This window comes from Mus musculus, chromosome 18 (assembly GCF_000001635.26).
Source record: "Mus musculus strain C57BL/6J chromosome 18, GRCm38.p6 C57BL/6J".
Classification (NCBI taxonomy): Eukaryota; Metazoa; Chordata; class Mammalia; order Rodentia; family Muridae; genus Mus; species Mus musculus.
The window spans coordinates 20,742,993-20,764,841 of record NC_000084.6 but is presented as its reverse complement, the minus strand read 5'-3'; the positions used below and the strand labels follow the sequence as shown (position 1 = coordinate 20,764,841).

Genomic DNA, 21,849 nt, shown 5'->3' with positions numbered 1-21,849 from the left:
CCTGGCTGTCTTGGAACTTACTTTGTAGACCTGGCTGGTCTTGAACTCAGAAATCCACCTGCCTCTGCCTCCCAAGTGCTAGGATTAAAGGCATGTGCCACCACTGCCCAGCTAACTCCTCCTCTTGATTAACCACCCTCATATCCATCTTGTTAGGCCCCCTAATTGTTTTTCTGCTATTGTCACTGTCACTGTTAGTGATAAGATCCCAGTAACAACCAGTTAACACAGACAGGCCTATAAAGAGTCCAAGATTGACCTCTAGAGTCACCAAAAGAAAGGGGGAATGTTGTAACCCTCGAATTACTGATACTAGAGAGATTTCAGTGTTGTGCAGTTTGCCTCTGTGTCTCCGCCAGAGGCTCTCATACTCCCTCCCCACAACCCCCTGGCAAGCAGGACATGCAGACAGCTGGTTTCTGGAGAGTTATCTGGAGACATCTGACAGGCCTAATATAAAGAAGGTTTATTGGAAGGAAGGGAAGGGGACCTGGAGAAGGGAGTAGAGGCAGAGAAAGGAGGGGGACAGAGAGGAGGACAGAGAGAGAGAGAGAGAGAGAGGATGAGGCAGGGAACGTGTGTGTGTGTGTGTGTGTGTGTGTGTGTGTGTGTGTGTGTCCTCCTGCAGCAGCCTGGGGGCTCCCTCCCCCTCCCTTAGCAGGAGACACTCTGTGTCTCCAAAAACCAATACCCAACACTCCTCCAGATAACTCTCCAAGTGCCTGTCCTTGAGACATGAGAGAAATAACAAGTTCGAGGGAGACCATGGAAAAAGTAAAAGGTAAACAGAGGTCAGGTCACAGACAGTTAGGACTGGCCATGAAATTGAACAGATACCCATTAACACCCCCCCTTCCTCTTCAGTACTATTCCATCCTCTACTCCCCTTTTCTGTAAATATCCACACTATTCCTATACTGTATATAAACCCAGTGTTTTCTGGACGCAGGGTCGCTTGCCAGCACTCACTGGTGGGCGAACTGAGTTCGAACTGGAAAATAAAAGGCTCTTTTATGGGTTTCAGTGGACTTTGCAATTCTTGGGCTTGGCTGAGTTTTCTGTGAACTTAGGGCACAACAATTGTTTAGCTGCATTGTAAGACAGGAATATCCTAGTTTCTGATGTTTAGTGTTTGGTGTTCATATCTGTGGCCCTTAGTCTTTTTTAAAATTTATTTATTTATTTATTTTAAGATTACATATTAATAAAACACCATAAAATAGTCTTATAAATTTAAATATTTTAAAAGTTGTTTGTTTTTTAAATCCCGTGGGTTTTTTTTTTTTAATTTAAATTTTTGGTAGAATTCAAAACTTTCTTTTAAAAAAAGTTTAAAGTCTCTCAATTGTGAAATTCTGTTGTTGAATTTTATAAAATGGCAGCAGTATAATGCAGTGGGAGGGAGCACTTCAGCAGCAGGCCAAGTTGTCCCCCTGAACAACCAAGACATCTGACAGGCCTAATATAAAGAAGGTTTATTGGAAGGAAGGGAAGGGGACCTGGAGAAGGGAGTAGAGGCAGAGAAAGGAGGGGGACAGAGAGGAGGACAGAGAGAGAGAGAGAGAGAGAGAGAGAGAGAGAGGATGAGGCAGGGAACGTGTGTGTGTGTGTGTGTGTGTGTGTGTGTGTGTGTGTGTGTGTGTGTAAAATGAGGGGGAAGGGGAGGGTGGGAGAGAGGGAGGGAGAGGGAGGGGGAGGGAGAGAGAGAGGGAGAGGGAGAGAGACTGACTGACTGCTGGGATAGGGCTCTTCCATGCCCTGCCCCAGCACTCCAGGCTATTTTAATCTTAGATATCCACATTTCAGCACACGACCACATCGGTATGCGTGGATGCAAGCAGATCTGGAAGGAAGGGGAAGGGGCAACACAGAGTTTCCATTCCTATTTCTGGAACTAACTGTTGGACCAAGCCTAGAGGAATGGCTAACACCTACAGTACCAAAAAATAATTTAAGTACTTTTTCCACTTCAAGAGGGTCTTCCCTCTTCAAGAAATGGCACAACCACAATCTGGAGAAAGCAACACAAACTCCAGCAGTAGCAACAACTCAATGTTCAATATCCAGGATTCACTCACCATCCTCTGGGCTCCTCTGTGGATCAGCGCTCAGCTCTCAGCTCTGCTCTTGGCAGCACGTACAACCTGTTGTCTAGACTCCAGCCAATGACTCCAGTCATTTCATTGAGGCACCAGCGTCTCCAGAACAGCAGGGATCCCTTTCCATTCCCAGGCTCTCCTTAAGACCTCAAAGGCATATACGCCTTTAATCCCAGCACTTGGGAGGCAGAGGCAGGTGGATTTCTGAGTTCGAGGCCAGCCTGGTCTACAGAGTGAGTTCCAGGACAGCCAGGGCTACACAGAGAAACCCTGTCTCAAAGAACCAAAACCAAAAACAAACAAAAAAAACCTCAAGGCCTGCCACACTGCCAAGCCTCAGCTGCTCTCCAGAACTCCTTAATGCCATTAAAAAACAACAAACCCCAGGTGACTCTGACATTACAAAGTTCGGCTCTCATCATGAGATACATGTTATATATGAACATACAGAGAAGCTTTAATGCTTATTTTAAAAGCACTGCGATGGAATGGATAAAGCCCTGTGGTTGGTACTACATGTAAAATTCAGGAAGCAGCTTTTTTTAGGTTATTGTAACTTTATTTATTTTTTTAAAAGATGTATTTATTTATTTTATGTATATGAGTACAATTATGGCTGTCTTCAGACACACCAGAAGAGGATGTCAGATCCCATTACAAATAGTTGTGAGCCACCATGTGATTGCTGGGAATTGAACTCAGAACTTCTGGAAGAGCAGTCAGTGCTCTAAACTGCTGAGCCATCTGTCCAGCCCCTATTGTAACTTTATTTACAGTTTTTGTTTTTGAGACAGGATCTCACTGTGTACCCTGACTGGTCTAGAACCTGCTATGTAGCACAGATGACTTCAAACTTGAGATTCTACCTGAATGTGCCACCACAGCTGGCTGACATACAATTTTTATACAGGATATCAATTTTGGAGGAAAAATGGATGAGAATTAAAATAGTGTAAATAATAGAGTGGCTTTCTTGTTAATAAATAAAAAATAAAGTACAGGGGCTTGTATATAGGAAATAATGTTCTCATATACATTATAGATTAATTATACATGAAACTGTATATTGAGGCTACCAGTATGACAAACTCAATAGCATTCCACTTCTTGCTTTGTGGCATTCTTAATTTAGAACTGGAAAGGAACCAAATTTTAAAAAGAAATCAAATTTAGAGCATAGCATCATTAAAAATTCTTTAAAATAGAACAGTGAATATTAATATGAGCACAATAGGAAGAGTTGTGGAGAAAGACACGGGAGTGGCCTTTATAAAGGATACTGTAATAGGAAAGCTAAAGGAAGATGAGCAAGCAGCCAGTGGGAGCCACACACTGTTTCTGAAATCCAGCGGTAAATAAGAAACGACCTCTATCACAGCCTGGCTCTAAGTTGTTAGAAGTGGTTAAAGCAGAATGTCTCAGATTTTAGTGTAATTAATTTTTGTAAAATAGCAGTTTAAACTTTTTAGTTACAATCTTTTAAAGATGTTTGATTAAAAAATTAACATTTGAGTAAGCTTTAAATGCAGAGCAGCGGGAATAAATAAATAAGGACTCCGTTTTGTGTAAAATAAGTGGAATTATTCCTAGCCCCCTCTAGTTCACAAATGCATGAGAGTCAGACTATGGTTTGTTTGGTTGGTTTTGGCAATTACTGGGGGTGGGGTGGGGTAACCCCTAAGCTACTTTTCTAACTGCTGGACTGGCTACTTCCCCAGCTGTGGACCCCAAATTCTTTTTTTTTTTTTTTGTTTTTCGAGACAGGGTTTCTCTGTATAGCTCTGGCTGTCCTGGAACTCACTTTGTAGACCAGGCTGGCCTCGAACTCAGAAATCCGCCTGACTCTGCCTCCCAAGTGCTGGGATTAAAGGCGTGCACCACCACACCCGGCTAGGATCTCAAATTCTTGCTGTTTGAACCTTTCTGGGTTATTTCTGCTCCAGCGGTCTGGTGTCCTGGGTGGGAGCATTTCATGTGGGCACATGCTGCTGGTCCATCGTGTTTAATGGAGATCTCGTGTTCTCCCAGTTGCCAGGGACTCTGGTGGAGTCAGCTTGACAAAGCGAAAGCTGGGAAGCTGGTTCATGAAGCAAAGAGTTTCAAGGAAACTCCCTTCCCGGGGGCCTGGCATTTTCTCCCTAATCTATATAAACCATAAAATTAATTTTTCCATTCCCACATTAGTCTAGTGTATAGATCCACGTGCACTCTATATAGTATTACCTTATAGTAAATGCCTTTTAAGATTGTATTCTAACATAGCTAAAGCCTTTTTCCAGTGTTCTTAGATTCCAGATAGCAGCAAGGAGCTTAACCCATTCAGTAAACAATTAAGCACTTGCCATTTTACTCAGCTGTTTACAGATAGAGACTAAAAGTCTCACTGAGATAGAAATCTTTTACTACAGGCTACTTCCATGTCAAGTATAAGTTGATATACTACCCTGATAAGGGGAAACTCTCCAGACAAGATAAGTTTTACTAGACCTAAGAATTTAGAGCTCTGTGATAGCGCATTACTCTTAAGGCCTGTCAAGAGTTAACAACCCCCTGATGCTTTTAACCTTAAAGTGTGAAATTCTTGCCTGGCATTAGGCTGATCCTAGGCAGGGCTTGTTATCCCTAATGTAAACATTTAATTAGTCCCTGTAAATTCCTTTCTGCTGTAACTGGTGAATTTCAGTGTATCTTGTCTTTTTGTGATTTGTATCCTCTGATAATTCGTTGTTATATAAGTCTGAAGCTCAACCAGAACAATACATTCAGATTCAACACATTTCTCGTGTAATCTGTCTGTCATTTTCATCCAAACTCTTTGTCCATCTGCCTAAGAAATCCCGTTCTTCACAGACCAGGGACCCAGATTGTCTGTGGCACCCAGTCTTCTCCTCTGCTCTCCTTCTTTTCATCTGTCCTCTCTCCATCTTTCTTGTTGTCCCTACCTTAGACCCTAGCTAGCCCAGTAACTCAAACTCCACCTGTCTCTATTCTCCCCAGTAATTCATTGTAGCCATTTTTATTTAACCAATAGTTTTAAAGTTGGGAGCAAGATTTACACAATAAAGGCTGGTGTACATGGGAACATGCTTGTCTGGGAAAACCAAATTTTGGGGTACAGAATTTAGTATTTGAATACATAGCAGCATCAGACCATCCCTCAACAGTTTTTAAGTTATTATAAAAATGCAATTCAAAACTTATTAATTTTATTTAATTTACTTATTTTTTTGAGACATTGTGTCACTTCATCACTCAGACTAACTTGGAACTCAGTCCGTGGAGGTAAAAGAATAGAGAGCTAACATGGAGACATGACACAATAAAACAGATGCATATTTCATATTGCTGAAGAAGAAACAAAAATGAACTTAATGGGAAAAGTTTTAAGTTCAAAAATATAACTGAGCTAAAAAGAGAACAAAGACCTCTACGTAGTATAGATTTTGCTGTTTTTTTTTTATTCTTATCAAATCTTGACTGACCAAGTTTTATTTTATTGCTATTTCTTCTTTGCTATTCTCTACATTCTATTTGTAATATTATATTGATTATGCTCAGATTTTAAAGCACATAGCTAATTTGTTTATGTGCGTGTAGTGCAAGCACACATGTCAGAGTCTAATGATATAGTCCAAGCTAGCCTGGAAGATATGATTATCTTCTGCTTCTGAATACTGGAAATTTAGGTATATATAGCTTTTAAATTGCTACTCGAGCAGATGAAGAAATGCTTTCTATGGAGGACTTCTTTTTTTTTTAAAGATTTATTTATTATTATACATAAGTACAGTGGAACTGACTTCGGACACACTAGAAGAGGGCATCAAATCTCATTACGGGTGGTTGTGAGCCACCATGTGATTGCTAGGATTTGAACTCAGGACCTTCGGAAGAACAGTCAGTTCTCTTACCCACTGAGCCATCTTGCCAGCCCTCTATAGAGGACTTATCTGTAGATAAATACCAAGTCTTCAGGAGGGATGAGACCACAGGATCTGTTAGAGTCAGATATCCATGAAGAAGATTACTGGTGATACATTATTTTGGTAAAAACTCTTAAAAGATTTTTTTTTAGGAAAGGATTATAACTTTGTGTAAAACAAACAAACAAATAACCCCCTCAAACTAAACCAGACAAACACAAAACAAGGCTAGCTTCCTGACAGGATGTGTGGCTTTCAGGGTAGAGTATCTGTGATTGTAGGCTGTGTGTTGTATAATCAGGGAGTCTACACAGCAAACATACTGTGGCACCCTAACCATAAGGTAGATCTAGGAACACACACATGCATTTGTTGCCTCTGTGAACTGCACTGTATTTTAAAACTCTAACGTTGAAGGTGAAGGTCATGAAATATGTCATGAAATTTAATAAAACTTAAGATTTACTGAGGATTTACTATGCTCTAAGTACATTGCCTGGATATACTTTATAAAGTATTTCCAAGATCTGGATATATCCTTTCTGAATATACTTTATAAAAATCCCCAAACATAATTCTCACCTGATATGGAATGAATGTATCATTTAACTCTCAAATAACTAGATCAGCAAGCTGATAAAGCTGTTAGAAGAGTTTTTTTGTTTGTTTGGTTTTTGGTTTTTCGAGACAGGGTTTCTCTGTGTAGCCCTGGCTGTCCTGGAACTCACTTTGTAGACCAGGCTGACCTTGAACTCAGAAATCCACCTGCCTCTGCCTCCTGAGTGCTGGGATTAAAGGAGTGCGCCACCACCACCCGGCTTAAGTTTTTTTAAAAGTGATTTATTTATTATTATAGCTAAGTACACTGTAGCTGTCTTCATACACACCAGAAGAGGACGTCAGATCTCATTACGGATGGCTGTGAGCCACCATGTGGTTGCTGGGATTTGAACTCAGAACCTTCTGAAGTCAGTGCTCTTAACTGCTGCACCATCTCTCCAGCCCCTAGAAGAGTATTTTGAAGAAACAAATGTGTGGGGGTTTAAGAAGAGTGTTAGAATAGATTATACTTAGTAACCATAAGACAATATAACTCTGAGCACATCTTTTCAATCCTACTGAAATTAGGTTTATTGGTCTACCTGCAAGTTAATATGTAATTCCACTAAGTCTAAGCTCTGAGTTCCTGTGTGAGTCATACAAAAAGCTCTGTACAAAAGTCAAAGGAATTGTGCCCTGGTCGTTTAGTGATACACGAGTGAGCGGAGTTAAATAATGACCCTGTGTGTCACCAAAGGCACACACCCTTGCCTTAGATCCGGGCTTTCCATATCTTTTAAGGAACTTACACTGGTGTTCTCTAGAGGAATATATCCTGTGGAATATATCATTATAAAGGGATTTTCTAGATTGGTTTATGCAGTCTAAGATTAAATAGTCTCAAACAAACAAAACCCAAGAGCTGCTTAATCCAAGCTGGAAGCCTCAAAAAGTCAGCGTTTTAGTTCTTTTTTTTTTAAGACAAAATAGCACAACCAGGGCAACTTATAAAAAGAAATTGTGGCGGCTGGCATGATGCTGCTTGTATTCTAATTAATGGTGATTTGGGGCCCCCAAGACTGGTTGCCCCAAAGGCCCCAGAGAGTCTGTATGTAAGACACTGAGTGGCCCTGCCCCAGTTAATTGTGATTGGTAAATAAAGATGCCAACAGTCACTATTTGAGCAGAAAAGACATAGGTGGGGTTGAGGTTTCTCTGGCTTGGTGAGAGAAGACCAAGGAGAGGAGGGAAGGAGAGGAAAAAGAGCCACCATGTAAAAAAGGAAGAACATGCAGGAGGGGGAATGGGAGCCACCATAGAAAATAGTAAGTGATAGCCCAGGATTATCGATAGGGAAATAGATTCTTTTAGCATGGAGCACAGGCAACTGCCTAGCTATTGTGCTGCGTAAGGTTATTTAAAAATATAAAGACTGTGTGTGTTTCTTCTGGGAACTCAATAACCTAAGGCAGGGTTGAAACCCCATGACTGGGTATTTAATATTTATTACTACAGAAAATATTTACTGGGGCTCACAGCTCCAGAGAGTTGAGTCTGTGATCATATGGCATCACAGAAGACAGGCAGGCTTGGAGCTATGGCGTGAACTTTTGAAATCTCAAATCCCATCCCCCCCCCGCCCCCCCCTCCCCCAGCTACACACCTCCTCCAGTAAGGCCACACCTAATCCTTGCCAACCACTTCCACCAACTGGGAACACGTACTCAAATATATGAGTCTTTAGGGGCCCGTTATCATTTAAACCACCACAGGTGGGAGTAAGAACACAGCCCCAGATGCACATTGAGGGCCTGGGCTCCCTGAAGAGTGTCTGGTGTGAGTTAAAAGGCCGAATTCTATGGATGATGTAGCAGCAATAGCCTCACTGCTGTATGAGAACTGAGCTCAACAATCTGCTAGATCCTTCTACTTCAGTGCAATCAGGACTATTGGATGGTGCTGTTCATTTTGGGAGGGTAGTTGACAGAGCTGTTTTTATTTCACAAATGTAAACTGGAAAGCACATTCAGCCAGTCTAGCCTTTTTAGCCAGCTTCCTTCTTACTGCACGAATGATACTTGTTTGATCCTCTTTTCTACGGCAATGGAGAAAGACTGGCAGAACAAATAGCCCAACTTTCTCTCTTTCTCTCTCTCTCTTTGTTTGTTTGTTTGTTTGTTCGTTTGTTTTTCGAGACAGGGTTTCTCTGTGTAGCCCTGGCTGTCCTGAAACTCACTCTGTAGACCTGGCTGGCCTCAAACTCAAAAATCTGCCTGCCTCTGCCTCCCAAGTGCTGGGATTAAAGGCGTGCGCCGCCACTGCCTGGCCCCAGCCTTATTTTAATGACTACTTAAGAGCATTAATATTCTCTCTCTACATCATAGCATGGTTTAAGAATTAAGGTATGGTGGTGCTTGTCTTAATCCAGACCCTCAGGAGGCAGAGCCAGGAGGGTCTCTGTGAATTCTCACTAGACCCTGTCTTAAAAAACTGAGCCTGAGCCGGGCGGTGGTGGTGCACGCCTTTATTCCCAGCACTTGGGAGGCAGAGGCAGGAGGATTTCTGAGTTCGTTGAGGCCAGCCTGGTCTATAGAGTGAGTTCTAGGATAGCCAGGGCTATACAGAGAAACCCTGTCTCAAAAAAACAAAAACAACAACAACAACAACAAAAAACTGAGCCTGGTGTGGTGGTGAATGCCTTTAATCCCAGCACTAGAGAGGCAGAGGCAGGCAGATCTCTATGAGTTCAAGGCCAGCCAGGGCTACACAGAGGAGTAACCCTGTCTAAAACCAAAACCAACCAAAACCAAAAAGCATTGTGGTTCTTGATAAAGGCTCCTAGAAGATCTTCAAGTCATTTTACTAGCAGGGGTCAGGAAGCTGGGCATAGTGGATCTAGCTTGTAAGCAGGCAAGAGGGTGGCTGTAATTTGGAGGCTAGCTTGGGCTATATAACTCATTTACCCAGACCTGCTTGGGTTGGGCTACATAGTAAGGCCCTGTCAAACCAAACCAAACCAAACAACAACACCCAAACAATCTTGGAATTTACAGGTCTATTTCTTAGTCACTATGTGACACACATTGCTAAAATTATCCTGATATGTGCTTGGCTGGACTAAAATGTATTTGTTGTTTTTGCTTTTGATTTTATAGTTACACATGCTATTTTGACATTTAATATTGGTCAAGTGACATTTTAGTTAGACAAGGTTTTGTGGTGTATGTGTGTGTATGTTTGTGTATGTGTATGTGTGTGCGCACGTGCTTGCACGCGCGCATATATGCTAAGTGTGTATACATCTATATTACAGTGTTGAGGACTGAAACCAGGGTCTTGTGTGTGTGTGTCAGGTAACCTTCTACTACTGAGCTGTATACCTTTCCTTAGTAGCATTTTATCATGTATAGGAAAAATAGGAAAAATGTTTATCAAAGTAAGTTATTTGAGGATTGTTTCAGTCAAGAAGACAAGGTAGGCTACTAGTTAAAAATTGGCTTTTTCTTCGAGTGTCCATGTGAATAGAAACCCTGCTGATGCTTTTCATTCTGGCCTTTTGATGACAACTGGCGTGCGTTTGTGTAATTACTTACCTTAAAATGCTAGGGTGGCCGTGAGGGTATTAGAGTTGCTCAGCAGTTCAAGGACTTGTGCAATGGTGAGGCCTGAAGTCTTGATCTCCAGAAGGCCTACGAATGCTGCATAGGGATGTCTGCCAGATGGAATACCAAGCTCAGAAGGCAAGACGGTGTGGGGGTGGGACATGGTCCCTGGAGCAAGCTGGTTGGCAAGACTAGCCTTCCCCACAAGTCCTGTGTTCTATTGGGAGACTCTGCTCAGTGAATAAGGTAAGAAAGTGATGGTGGATTTTTTTTTTCTTTTCTCCTTTTTGCTTTTTTATTTGTTTATAATAAATATTCCCCTACCTTCTCTTTGAGACAACAGTGTTAGCCTTAGCCAAGCCAAGAATAGAGTCACCTGACAGACCAACCCATTCTTCACTAAAATTGCCTGTGACTTTGTCAGCCTCGGTCCCGTTCATCTGGACGGACATGTGGTCCTTGTCTCCAGTGATGCTTTTGCTTTCAGAGCATTTTCACAGCACATATAGGTCCACGAACGCTCGGCTGTCGGTCTGCTTGTCAGCCACACCTTCTCCTTCCATTATTTTTTATGAGCCTGGTTGCTCTGCCTTTTTGTACATTTGTGTACCCACTTGCATGTCTGATGCCCACGGAGGCCAGAAGGGGGTGTTGTATCTCTGGAGCCACAGTTGTGAGATGCCATGTGGGTGCTGGGAGTCAAACCCGGGTCCTTTGGATGAGCAGGCAGTGCTCTTTATATATGAATCTAGCCTGAGGATGATTCGTGATATCTCCATACATGCCTTAATATCAAGCTCTATTCTCTAAACATGTGCATCCACACACCCGAACAAGCATCCACATACATATGTACAAGCCACACATAAGAAAATAGAAAAAATTATTGTATTTTCAACTTGCTATAGCATATTACCTAGTAATTTGCCTAGTGTTGCAGGATGCATGCACATCTGGCCAAGGCTGACTGGTCACGGTTACCTGGTGTTATTCTTACTTTGCAGGTAAAAGGTCTTTGCTTCTTTCGTGTCTTGGAGGTACCTGTCACATATCTACTGTTCTTGCCTTTTACAGTAACTTATTGCCGTTTCCAGTAACATTGTCCTTTCTGTGACTGTGCACTGAGGATTTTAGTTTCCCGGAAGCCCAGTGGTTTAGGATTCTCCTTTAGCTGCAGGAGCACAGAGGTCCTGCATTGATGTGACTGAATCCCATTTCTCACTTAGTGTTAGTATGTTTCGCATGACTGTCACTCAGGCACTCAGACCAGTTACCTGCACAAGTTATCTGCACAAGTTATCTGCACAAGTTATCTACACAAGTTATCTACACAAGATCAGTTCAGCCCCACAGAGAACTAGCTGGAGAAAAAAGGCTTTTATTAGGGATATGGACCTTCCATACCCCAATACACACACAGTAAGACACACCTAAGGAGGCCCTGCAGAGCAGAAGGAGACTTGGGAGCCAGAGTCCGGTTTCTCTTTAAGGGCTGGAGTTTTAAGGGTCTTTGCAGGATCTTCTTCTAATTGAGGGTTCATCAGCTAAACAAAGATGGGTCGGCTCTCCACCTTGGGGTAAATATGTCCTGATCTGACCCTGAACATGCTGGAGAGGCCCACCATCAGAGTGCCGACTGGCAGGAGAAAAGGCCCACCTGGCCTTTGATTTAAGCTGCCAGGCTGTTGTCTCAGGTCAGGAGGGTGAGGGAAGAGTCAGATGTTTGACATTTTTATTACCTGTTTGTAATTCCAGTTAAGGGTCTGTATAAGTCATAGTCCCGTGTGTGTGTGTGTGTGTGTGTGTGTGTGTGTGTGTGTGTGTGTATCTGAAGTTACTAGGAAGCCATGCAACCTGTTGGGCAGGATTTGGATGGAGATGAAGGAGGAGAATGGGGTTAGATATGAGCATGTTTCCTTGTAAGAAACAAAATTCTCAAGAGTAAAGAAAATTAACAAAAATTATAAATACATTAAAGCTCCAAAAGTATTTTCCTTTAAGTCACTAAAAGAATGGCCTGGCAAAATCCCATGAGCTTTGTGATGATGCTAAATATGGTAATAAATGGATTTTAAAAATGTCCTTTAAAAAATCCCACATTAACAGTTACTCTGTATTACAATTGTACTTCTTGGCTTGTCTTCATAGCTGCATATATATATATATATATATATATATATATATATATATATATATGTATATATATATATATATATTCATAACACACATACACAGGAACGTGCATTCGTGTGTGTTATGTGTATGTGTGTGTGAACATTGTTGTTTTTTGGTTTGGGTTCTTTTCAGAGGCAGAGTTTCTCTCTGTAGCTCTGGCTGTCCTGGAACTTGATGGCCTTAAACAGAGGCCTGCCTACCTCTGCCTCTGGAGTACTGAGATCAAAGGCGTGTGCCACCACTGTCTGGCTTTAACATCCTTCTTGCAGTAAAATGTCGATTTCATAATACATTACCTTTCTTTCTTTCTTTCTTTCTTTCTTTCTTTCTTTCTTTCTTTCTTTCTTTCTTTCTTCCTTCCTTCCTTCCTTCCTTCCTTCCTTCCTTCCTTCCTCCCTTTCTCCCTCTCTCTCTCTCTCTCTCTCTCTCTCTTTCTTTCTTTCTTTCTTTCTTTCTTTCTTTCTTTCTTTCTTTCTTTCTTTTTTCTTTTTTGGTTTTCCCGAGACAGGGTTTCTCTGTGCAGCCCTGGCTGTCCTGGAACTCACTCTGTAGATCAGGCTGGCCTCAGACTTAGAAATCTGCCTGTCTCTGCCTCCCAAGTGCTGGGATTAAAGGCGTGCGACATCACTGCCCGGCTAATACATTACCTTTCATCTAAACCTGTGGGTCTCCACCCTTCACAGGGTTTGTCTAAGACCATCAGAAAACATAGATATTTACATTACAATTCATAACGGTAGCCAGATCACAGTTATGAAGTAGCAATGAAAATAATGTTATGGCTGAGATCACTAGCACATGGTGACAAGAATCTCTCAGTACAGGACATCTCCAAGCAAATTGAGAGGCTTGTCAGAAACAAATGTCCTAAATCACAGAGAAGAGGCATATCTGTTTCCATGTGATAGGGGTCCAATAGAGTGACAGAAGCAGTCTGGCACATTGGTATGGCTTCTGTAGTAATAGTGGACAAAGAAGGCAACTAGGGTGTGACACTTCCCCAGGAGATGAGGAAAGAAAGAGAAAACTGCTGGAAAGGTGGGAGAGGCTTTTGGGAAAGGAGAGGGTTTCAACAGAGGCAGGGGAATGAATGTCTTTAGTAGAGAGAGAGAGATGCTCCTCTGTTCTTTTGCTCTCAGCTCCTTCCTGGAGCTTTCCCACCTCTCTTAAGAGCTGCAGTCCCCAGCTTCCTTAAGCCCTTCTTGGCCTCCGCAACCCTGTCCCTTCTGTCTCTCAGCTTTCTCCTGAAAGTCTCAAAGCTTCCATAGCCCTCCTGGGCCTTTGACCCTTTCCTTGTCTCCTCCCTATGAAGCTACCTGCTCTCTCTCTTCACCCTCCAAGATCTTTCTTCTCCTCATCTCCTCCTAGGAGCAGACGGCTGAGTCCCACGGCTTCCACTGGAGCCTGGCTTTCCCCTATATAATGCAGGCATTTTGGGCTCTCTCTCTCTCTACTTCACTTCTTTTTCTCTTCTCTCTCTGTGCACATGCCCTTTCTCTCTTTCTTCCCATCCCCTTCTTCCTCATGGTGACTTCCCTGACCTTGGTCTTTGAGGTCATTGAACTCTCTGGAGAGCAGGTTCCAAATAAATCTGCCTTTAATAAACCTGTCTTTAATATATCCTAATGTGGCTTGAATTGGCTCATTTTACTGGCAGAGAAATAGCAGGTCAGGGTCAGGGTCAGTCTGTAGTCTTCCTGGCTTGCTAAGACATAGGGAACCATAAGAGGAGGTGTGCTTGAGCCTCAAGGCAAGGGCTAAAGACTATTGATCTTGATGGAAGGAACAAGAACATTTTTGGGTTTTGTGTACATTTCAGCAAAATTGTTTCTGTAAGTTCGTGGCTTTGCTTCCTACAGTGCTGTAGTATAAGAAGGCTATGAGAAAGCCGGGCATGGTGGTGCATGCCTTTAATCCCAGTATTTGGGAGGCAGAGGCAGGCAGATTTCTGAGTTCAAGGCCAGCCTGGTCTACAGAGTGAATTCCAGGACAGCCAGGGCTGCACAGAGAAACCCTGTCTCGAAAAAACCAAAAAACCAAAAAAAAAAAAAAAAAAAAAAAAAAAAAAGGCTATGAGGCTATGAGAAATACACTCGGGGCTGGCATGGTAATGACCTGCAGCCCTCCCATGTCTGCCTCTTGCATCTTTTTCCATCTTTCCTATAATCGTCCTCACTCCCCCTCAGAAGACTGTTCGACTCTGTACCAGCCTTACTGGTACAATCTATTCTTATTATATATACAGCTTTATTATATATACAGCTTGAATTGAACTCTTGTCTAGGAAAATACATTTTAAAATAGCAACCATATGCTTTGGCTCCATTGTGGCAAGTGACGTCATTAGCATGAAACAACAGTGTGCTTCCATTGTAGTAAATAACAATAAAACCCTCTTCATCAGCAATGTCTTGGAGAGGTCAACGTCCTTATTTTAGTCACTTACATATGTGTCAGCATTGGTGACTCCAGTCTGTCTTTCTGGGTTGCACAAGCCCAAGTATCTAGAACCTCAAAGGAGCAAAGGCAGCCTTTTCTATTCAACCTGAGTGTCTAAGACCACCCCTTCCTACAAAGGACGGGCTTGGCTTTCTACCGGATAAGGCGGCACTTTGATCCTTCTATCTTCATTCTTCAGCTGGGTGTGTCAGTGAATGTAATCTCTAAAGGGTGGAGGCTGGAGGATCAGGATTCAGGGTCCTTTTCAGTTACCCCTTGAGCTTGAGGTCAGCCTGGGCTATCCGAGATCATGTTCAAAGTCAAAACTAAAGCTGAAAACTGAAAACAAAAATCCCTCGTTCACTCCTCACGTCTGTCTGCTCAGTGTCCAGCCCCTGAGTGTTCTGAATGGCTCGCCATTTCCTCTGGGCAAGCTTACTCCAGTCAGCCTTGGATTTGCTGGCCCTGGGCTGGGGCCAGTTGGTGACTATCAGGTGGTTCAGATTCTCTGTGAGGCAATCTGCTGAATGAACGTAGCATAAGTCAATCTGAGAAGAAGAGTGGATCAAGCTATCACACTTTACTATTTTTTCAGTTTGGATTACGAGCTAGGTGGAAGTTTTCTAACCCCGACAAGGGGCCTGGACTTCATGCACTAGCCTTCCTTCCCAGCATCAAGTCTATGTGTTTCTATTAGAACAGAATCCTGACACAGACCCTATGACAAAACTGCTAAAGAACGCAGGAGTCACAGATTGTCTCTATCAACTTCAACAAAGACAATAAATGCACACTAGCTAGAAAGCTTTACCCTGCCGAGTGAAGGAGCCCACGTGAAGATGGTGCTGGTGGGGCAAACAGGAAGGGCATGAGGTTGACTTGGCTGATAACATCTGGCTGAGCGCCCAGCTCTGTGCCTCATTCATGCTTGACCTGAGGCCAGTTGTTTTTGTTCACCTGCCTAGCTCCTGTTTCCTTATTCCCAAATGTCCTATAATGCTGCCAACGGGGTGTTGTGAAATGACACACAAGTGGTCTGAATCCTTAAAAATCCAGCAGGGTGTTCCAACAATATGAAAGTATGGCTTCGTGGAAGGTGAAAGACAGAAGCTTGTGGAGATCAGCACAAAAATTGGGTCAAATGTTGAACTACGGATTTTCTATAAATTTTTGTTAGACATTATTTCATAAATACTATATATGAACATTAAGGTATGACTTTAATATGATCAAATTTGCATGTTAATATGACATTTATTTTAAAATTTCATCAGTATAACCTAAATATTGAAGAAATCGATATCCTTTTTACTCAGCAGAATTCTGACCATATTTATAAGGGAAAATTTTATTTTAAAAGAAGGTTCTGCACTACAACATATGTATAAAGAATTTTATGTCTTATGCAGTGTCCAACATTCATATGATTTACATTTAATTATATAAAAATTTTGTGAAATATTCAGTTGTTTAAGCACAATTTATTAATTAACCCAATAATATTCCTGAGTCTCAGATAAAAGCATGTATTAAGAAAGGTATAATATGATATATTAATATGCTTATCAAGTTAAATTTGATTTTCTGTGTAGGGTATATGCATGTGTATCCATTGGTGGGGATGTGCAGGTGTGAGCACTTGTGTGTGTAGGTAAAGTGTCTTTCTCTCTACCTCTTGGCTTTATTTTTTGAGGCAGGGTCTCTCTTTCTGAATGTCAAGCTCCCTGATTCAGCTAGTCTAGCTGTCCAGTAAGGTCTGCCTGTCCTCACTCTCCCAGAAGTAAGATTATAGATTAGTCTCACCATGTACAACTTTTTACCTGGGTCTGGGAATCAGAACTCAGGTCCTCATGTTTGACTAAACACTTCAACAATTTCAACCATAGCCCTAGCCCCATAATTACCCATTTAACCACTGATTACAATATGGAGGATTAAAGCCTTAGCAACAATAAAAATGGGATGCTATCTTTATGTTTGAAGAGATAAGACCTTGTTAGGTTAGTTTGTTGGGACAGATATTTGCTATGTAGCACAGCTGGTCTCAAACCTGCCGCATTTCCTGTCTCAGCCTTCAACATATTGGTATTACAGTTGTGTCCCACCACGCCTGGCCAAAGAGAGACTCTATCTGTATGTTGTTTTATTTCTCTCTCCGTCTTCTATCACATAAAATAATTTTTACTAAGCTCATAAACTTGGATACTTGTTCATTCTCACTTAGCATACATCACTTAAAATGTCTTTTATCTCCAGAAACAATTTCTCTATCTTTCTACATTCTTCACATTCTCTCCTTCCCCTTTCTCTCCCCCTGACCCCCTCCTCTTCGGCTTTTTGAGACAGGGTTTCTCTGTGTAGCCCTGGCAGTCCTGAAACTCATTCTGTAGACCAGGCTGGGCTCAAACTCAGGGAACCACCTGCCTCTGCCTCCTGAGTGCTGAGATCAAAAGCATGAGTCACTACATCTGGCTAAAAGAAAAAAAAAAAGGAGTAAATTAAGGATTCCACTAATGCTCACCATGTACCAGGCTCTTCCCGTGCTCTTTTAAAGGCATCAACTCATTTAATACTCATTTAGTAAAGTCACCACATACACTTGTGCAGGTGGAGGGCAGAGGTTGGCATTGAACGGTGCCCCACTCCACCCTGGTGTTTGCGATGTGGAGTTGGGAAGTCTCTCACTGAATCCACAGCTCACTAATTGCCTACTACATGGCTGGCCAGGGAGCTCCTGGAATCCACCTGTGTCTGACCTGCCCAGCGACGGGGTTAAAGCAAACAGTGCTAAGAGCGCACACAACTGTTGTTGGAGTTTTTAAGATCAGAGGCTGGGCCCTGACTGCCTAAGCCCCTGTCCTCAACAGGACATTTATTCAATGTAGCCACATTAGGAGAAGAAACAAATAAAGAGATCCAGTGACCCCATCCCACCCCAAATTTAGCTTCAGAGTTCTGACATGAGGTTTAGTTTTTATGCAGGGCAAGAGATATACCTAATTAAACAGTTCTGGTCAGAGTTGTGGTTCCTTCCATTATTGACCTAGTTCCTTCTCCAGCATGATACTATGGAGAAATTCCAATTTTTTTGAAGACCATTATTTTAAATAGTTTGACGGCTAAAGGAAGGAATACATGTCTCTTTGGAATCTATCATTAGTCCTGCTAGGATGGTTTATGCAGTCATGATCAGCTAAAAAGAAACACCTGAACACAATATGCTGGGAACATGTGCTGTAGGTAAGGAAGGAGCCCGGTAATGTAGCTAGCAGCAAGAAGCATTCGAACAAAGAGTAGCCTTGCGCCTAGAAAATGCATTAATTTAGTGATCAGCTCCCGGTTAGCTAGGGATTGGGACTGCGGTGCTCATGGGCCTATTGGTTGTATTCACCTTCATTGAGAAGGCTGGTCAAGGCATAACGGATACACTTAGGCCCACATTACAACTGACAGTCCATAAATCCAGGAGGGAAACGTGTCTCTTTCGTCCCCCTCCAAAAGGTCCTTGTTTCCAATGAACATCATCCCTGGTACAGAGCGCTTCCCATGCTGAGGACGCGGTCCTTGCTTAGTGCCAGGTCCACCAGGGATGGTGACCGGGAGGGCGGGGCGACGTGGGGGGATGCTGGCGCGGAGTACCAGGACCAATCAGGACCCGCGGCGCTCCAGGGGCTAGGGCTCTTGGTTCCTCTTCTCCGGGCGCAGCGCCGCCTGGCGAGTTGTGGACCGGCGGGCGGAGCCTTGCAGGGGTCTCGGGGCGCACAGGGCTGTCGGGATTGTCCTCGTGGGTGTCCGCGGTCCGAGATCGCCTCGCGTCTGTCATCTTTTTCCTTCGCCCTCCGGGCCCCGGCCGTGCGCATCCGCCGGGTAGTCCGGGGTCTGTGCGGGGGCGGCGCCGCCTCTCCCTCGGGCTCCGCGGCGGGAATGCGGCTGCTGTGGCCGGCTGGGCAGCGGGCGGCGGCAGCAAGCGGAACCCGGGCGCACTCGCCGCTGGCCGGGACGCCGCCCTGGCCTGCGCTCCGCTCCCGAGGCCGCCGTTGCGCTCCGGGGCCCGGCGCGGAATGAGGTGCAGGCCGCGCGACGGCGAGCGCCCCGCTCCGCGGCCCCCAGGTTCCCCGCGACCGTCCGTGCCTCGCGTGCCCCGGTGCCCACTTTAGAGCCCCCGCACTAGCAGCGTTCGCCAAGGCACAGGCCCGCAGAGCGCACGCGACCCGGACCGGGTCCCGATCGCGGGGACTCGCCTCTTGGACGCCGCCCCGAGTGCGGGGACCCCGGCACGCTGCAGCGCGCGGGCCGCACTCCGCATCGCCGAGCTCCGCCAGCCTGGCCCGTGGCTTTGGCCTCCACCGAGCCCGGTCTCCCGGCCTCCCTTCACGTTTCTCCGCATCCTTCCAACACCCTTCCCGCTGCTCCACCGCCTCCCATTCATTGCATCCGTTTCTCCTTCCCGGCTCGGTTCTTCTCCCCACAGCCTCCCCGGCCGGACCCCGCCACCTTCTTGGGGTTCTCCGTACATTCATGGAAGTTTAGGGCCTGGACCGTGGCCCGGAGTCTGGCCTGAGAGCGCAGCCCGCGCTACTGGCAGGGCAGAGGAAGATGTCTGCGCTCAAGCGGATGATGCGGGTCTCCAATCGCTCTCTGATTGCCTTCATCTTCTTCTTCTCCCTCTCCACGTCCTGTCTCTACTTCATCTATGTGGCTCCAGGCATCGGTAAGTACCCGGACACACCCTCACCTCCTATGGTCAGAAGGAAGGTAACTGGGGTGTTGAGGGGTTTGGAAGCTGAACCAAAGCATCTGATTTGATTTATTTATTTTAAAACGGTTGAAGAAACTGCTTGGGCATGCTAGCTTGGTTAAAACAGTTTAGATGAACTTAAAAGGTCGCACTCAGGGGATGTAGGGAAATGAGGGCCTGGTGGCTGGGGAGTGGGGGTGGGGTAGAGTGCCTCTTGTCGCTTTCTTGAGCATTCACGACTACCTTATCTATTGGGGTAGTGTTGAATTGTAGTTTTACCTAGTCACCTTTATTTTCGTATAAAATGACAGGTCGTGATAATATGAGGTAACAGTAGCAACTGCGAGGAAGGTCAAGAGCATGCATGCTGGTATTGCAGGTCAACAGACATTTGCAGCATACTTGAGACATTGTAGCTGTTGAAACCCAGCTCTGTTAATCAGCTTGAGACTTCTTGTTAAAGTCAGTCTACCTAAGCTATGAAGATGCCTGCTCAGACAAAATACTGATTAAAACAATTACACAAGGCAATTTGTGGGTTTAAAGTATTAACTTTCTGTGAGTTACTTTTGACTTTTGGTTCCAAATAGACTTTTGATTTTGGCTTCTTGATTGAAATATTCTAATTCATTATTTCTCCTGCTGCTGGCCTTGTGAATGAAAATTTCTATGGATTTATATGGCTATTAGAAAACTTCCTATTCACTAAGTTTGGCTAAGTCTTCTTGTCATTGGGTATTTATTTAATGCTGAGTGACTTGGTAACATTGCATACTTTGTCATTTCATAGTAGACATTCAGTTGTCTTCTTTTGACTCAGTGTTTCTCTCAGGAGTTATCCAAAAAATGTCATTCCTTTCAGGCAGGAAAAACACCTGCAGAATTTTGAGGTGAAACTCTTGTTCTTGCAGAGGGGTGTGTGTGATGTGGTGTGGTGTGGTGTGTGATGTGTGGTGTGTTTGTGTGTGTGGTGTGTTAGACAATGGCAATGAATTACAGAAGTCTCTCTCTCTCTCTCTCTCTCTCTCTCTCTCTCTCTCTTTCTCTCTCTTCAAGACAGGGGGTTTCTCTGTCCTGGAACTCACTTTGTAGACCAGGCTGGCCTCGAACTCAGAAATCCTCCTGCCTCTGCCTCCCAAGTGCTGGGATTAAAGGTGTGCGCCACCACGCCCGGCTCAAAAACCCATTCTCTTGAAACTTTTGATACTTATGACAGCAGCTCACATTTTAGCCTGAATTATGAATTGGGCAAAATTTTCATAGAGATGGTACATGGACTATACAAAAATGGTTTTTATTGGTCCTAACTTAGATGTTTTGAATCTCTGTTATTAGGAAATCTTTATTAATTCTGCCACACCAGCTAGTTTGTAGATGTCAGATGTATTTTAATATTTATCATTTAGAAGGTTGGCTATTGCTTAGGACATTTAGGAAAAGGTTTTAAACAATTTTTTTTCTTTCTTGCTGTTTTAGACATCATAAATGTCATTAAGTTCTATAGAAACTTCTTACCTTTTCATGTATGTAACTCTTTAAAAGTTGGACTTCTTTGGAGAATATTATCTTACCAGATATTTAACTGTGAGAGATTCTGCATAAGACTATTTTAAAGTATTTTTATAGGGTTTGTGCGTGTGTGCACAGGTGTGAGTGTGTGGGTGTGAAGGTCAGAGTACAGCTGTGGTCATCTCTCCTTCCACCACGTGGGTTCTGGAGATGAAGTGCATGTGGCCAGGCATGGCAACACGCAGCCTTCCCTACCTGTGTAGCCGTCCTGCTAGTCCCTGATAAGATTTCTCTTTTTAGGCTAGATCACTTTGTGTAGCCCTGGCTAGCTGGAACTCTCTATGCAGATGAGATTGAAGGCATCAGCCACTACTGCCCGGTGGGAAGATGTTTTCTAATTCAGAGTTTCACTGGGAAATTTACAGTTTGTGTTTGGTTACAAGGGCCGTCTTTTTTTCTTTTTCTTCTTCCTTTTATTTCTTTCTTTCTTTCTTTCTTTCTTTCTTTTTTTTTTTTTTTTTTTAATTTTTTGGTATGTCAGGTCACTTTCTTAAATGAGGTCAGATACCAACCACAGTGGATCAGCTGTTTCTGAAGTGAAAATGATGTGGAAACTATGGTCAGTTGAGTTCCCAGTGTCTCAACCAATTACATGAGTGCTTTTCCTTGAAGTCACAGGTGTGGTTCTCCCAGACCCTCAGTTCTCCTTTACAGTTCTCCATTGGATAAACGGGTACTTCTCTCAATGTTCAATATTCTCACACGAGTTATATTCTGGAGCAAAATTTCCTCTTGACTGGATTATACTACATTGAAGTTCTTTT

At 43.5% G+C, this 21,849-nt stretch overlaps 1 protein-coding gene across 1 annotated transcript in view; it reads left to right on the top strand.

Annotated features, from left to right (window-relative positions):
- The first annotated feature begins 18,437 nt into the window (after positions 1-18,437).
- Positions 18,438-21,849, top strand: part of B4galt6 (UDP-Gal:betaGlcNAc beta 1,4-galactosyltransferase, polypeptide 6) — a 61,806-nt gene continuing 58,394 nt past the window's right edge. Inside the window, exon 1 of the mRNA NM_019737.2 lies at positions 18,438-19,489. Within this exon, the coding sequence (NP_062711.1) occupies positions 19,375-19,489 (115 nt within the window). The 5' untranslated portion in view covers positions 18,438-19,374. The remainder of the gene's footprint in view (positions 19,490-21,849) is intronic.